This window comes from Penaeus vannamei, chromosome 43, assembly GCF_042767895.1.
Source record: "Penaeus vannamei isolate JL-2024 chromosome 43, ASM4276789v1, whole genome shotgun sequence".
Lineage (NCBI taxonomy): Eukaryota > Metazoa > Arthropoda > Malacostraca > Decapoda > Penaeidae > Penaeus > Penaeus vannamei.
Window position 1 is genome coordinate 2,161,600 of NC_091591.1, and position 2,500 is coordinate 2,164,099.

The 2,500-nt window shown below is 36.8% G+C and overlaps 1 protein-coding gene across 1 annotated transcript in view; it reads right to left on the reverse strand.

The window, feature by feature from the left end:
• LOC113816701 (coiled-coil domain-containing protein 6-like) overlaps positions 1-1,877 on the reverse strand; it is a gene marked incomplete at its 3' end in the record, with an annotated part of 28,306 nt that extends 26,429 nt beyond the window's left edge. Inside the window, 1 exon segment of the mRNA XM_027368758.2 lies at positions 1,650-1,877. Coding sequence (XP_027224559.2) covers positions 1,650-1,877 — 228 coding nt within the window.
• Between the last annotated feature and the right edge of the window lie 623 nt (positions 1,878-2,500).

Consider the following 2,500-nt stretch of genomic DNA (forward strand, 5'->3'; position numbering starts at 1 on the left):
TAGGCGTGGAGTGCGTTTGTGTAAGAAATGAGTTTACTAATTCAGATTTTGGTAAATATCCTGATTCCATTAGAAACTGGGGTTCATAGAGAGACCATTGAGAACCTATAATGGAAAATGGATTATTGGACTTGCTTCATGCACCATATCTACATCCTATGTTGTGTTATTTTAGCACTCATTTCAGTCATATATTAGACATCCTCAGTAGTTTGTTTATTCCTTTATAGCACAGAATTTCAGTATAAGCTTTGGCAATAGTTACCTGAAAGAAATAAGAGGCAATATAAACACAAACACTAATACAACTTAGTTGTCCATAACAGACATTTCTATAGTAGATATCAGAACAGATTCTTGCATGAGCATGTGGGTTTCTCAAGGTATCACTTACATTATTATCTTCTACATAGGTAATAACAGCAACAGCTTACAGGTACAAAAGCCTTTTCATCTGGGAAAGAATAAACATTAAGACACCTAGGTCAGCCACTGGCCTCAAACTGATAAAGTTAGCATTCTAGCAAGGGCCATCAAAACCTTGCAGGCAGCTTGTGAATCTCTGGCATTTGACTGTAGTACAACCAACCATCATAAGCTCTATCTTGGTGGACTAAATATTGGTTGCATGTTTTTGACCTTTCACAGAGTGCAAAGTTTTAAGCCCACATCACAGATCAAAGTAAGTTTCAGTGGATTTAGATAAGAGCACAGCCAAAAAGTAATTTGTTGAGAACAGTCTCGTCCTGTCCTACTAGCAAGTTTAACAGAATGTCACAAACTGTTTTGTCCAAGTAGTACTACAACACTCTTAGAACATTTGCAGTTTTGCCAAGAACTGAGTTTGAGTTTCATTCACAATAATTTTACTATTTTTAAGTTACCTCTGAGTAAAACAAATATGGGATGTAGGACAATATTTTACCAGGTTCTGGTCAAGTGTATTAGCCTACCTTCACAACATGAAATCGAGGAACCAAGGATGAGAACCTGGATGCCCTTACAAAACCGACTTGCAGGCACATATTTACTATAAAAGTAGTGCCATGGCATGATATATCATAAGCAGGCATCTTGGGAAGCAGAGGGATCTATCCTTCTTACCCTTGTAATTCCTCAGCTCATCTTTACAAAGTGGGGCCAAGATTTTCACCTCATATGGACATTAATATAGGTAGACTGCACAGTTCATAAACTATCTTTTGCTACCAATACTACTTGTTTCAACATAGCAAATGTTGTCATGAAATGTATCAGATAATAAGAGTAAAAGAAATAACGATTATAAGGATTAAAAACATTATAGAAGGAAAGGATTTTGGTTCCAACAATCCTGATATAAATTTCTTTGCTCATTCATTAGAATCTGGAAGATATTGGCCATGCACTTCTTCAATAAACAATGAACTTTTTTCTCGAAATGTGTTCATCTGTTGGTATCATCCGAAGATAAATAATGCTTTTGTTGTTTATCTTTCGGAAATTGGACTTCTGATGATAAGTTTTTTCTACTGTAACTTTCTAAATCTGACTCGTTGTATGCCCACTTCTCCAGAACGGAAAGGAATACCCACTAACTAATAAAAATCAAGTAGGGAAACTAAAACCGACACGTATATAAACAAAAATAACTGAAAAATGGAACTCACAATATTGACAGAAGCTTGACGCAACGCCCTGTTCTCTTCGTGAAGGCTCTTCACCCTCAATTTATACGTCTCCAGTTCCGCTCTCAGCACCCGGTTTTGCTGTTGCAAGCACTCGATCCTCTTCTGCCATTGCTCCCGAGTGATTGGCGAAGGAGGCATAGAAGGAGGCTGCATAATCGGGCCATCGGTGACAGAAGACGAGTCGCTCTCGCTCGCGCTGTCGGCCATGTTTACACTCAGGAACTATAGATGCCGGAACCTTAGCCCTCGACGTTCGAGTTTGGACGCATTTTATTTTTATCTTTTAGTGTCGCTCTGCCATATTACTTCGACTATTTTCTAATGTATTATATCTAAGACTCGGGACTCAAAGCAGTTGGGTATTTGGTGTATAACATTCGAGTTTAGATGAATTTTGTGTTCTATTTTTTAATGCTTTTCTCGTATATTGTCATGATGTTACCTGACATAATTTGTTATCACTTTATTCTTTTTACGTTTCGAGGTGTTTTTTTCTCCTTCATTCCTTCTGTATACCTGTTAACCTTAAGTTTATATTTCTTGTTAGGAATAATTACTGCACTTCACATATAAAGGTGGTCTTTAAGGAGACAATCTTAAACGAGATCTATTTTATTGGATATTTGCAAGATGAGCTTTTTTTCGTTGAAGTAAAGGTTTTAAACAGGTTTCCAAGCAACAATGTATGTGCGCTCGGAACCCCTTGTCGAGGATAGTTTACGCGCTTATAGTAAGAGCACCACGAGATGAGTAATGTGAATAAATGATTTTCCCTCCAATACATATACATATATATTTTTTTCCTTTGTTTATTTTTATTTTCTTATTAC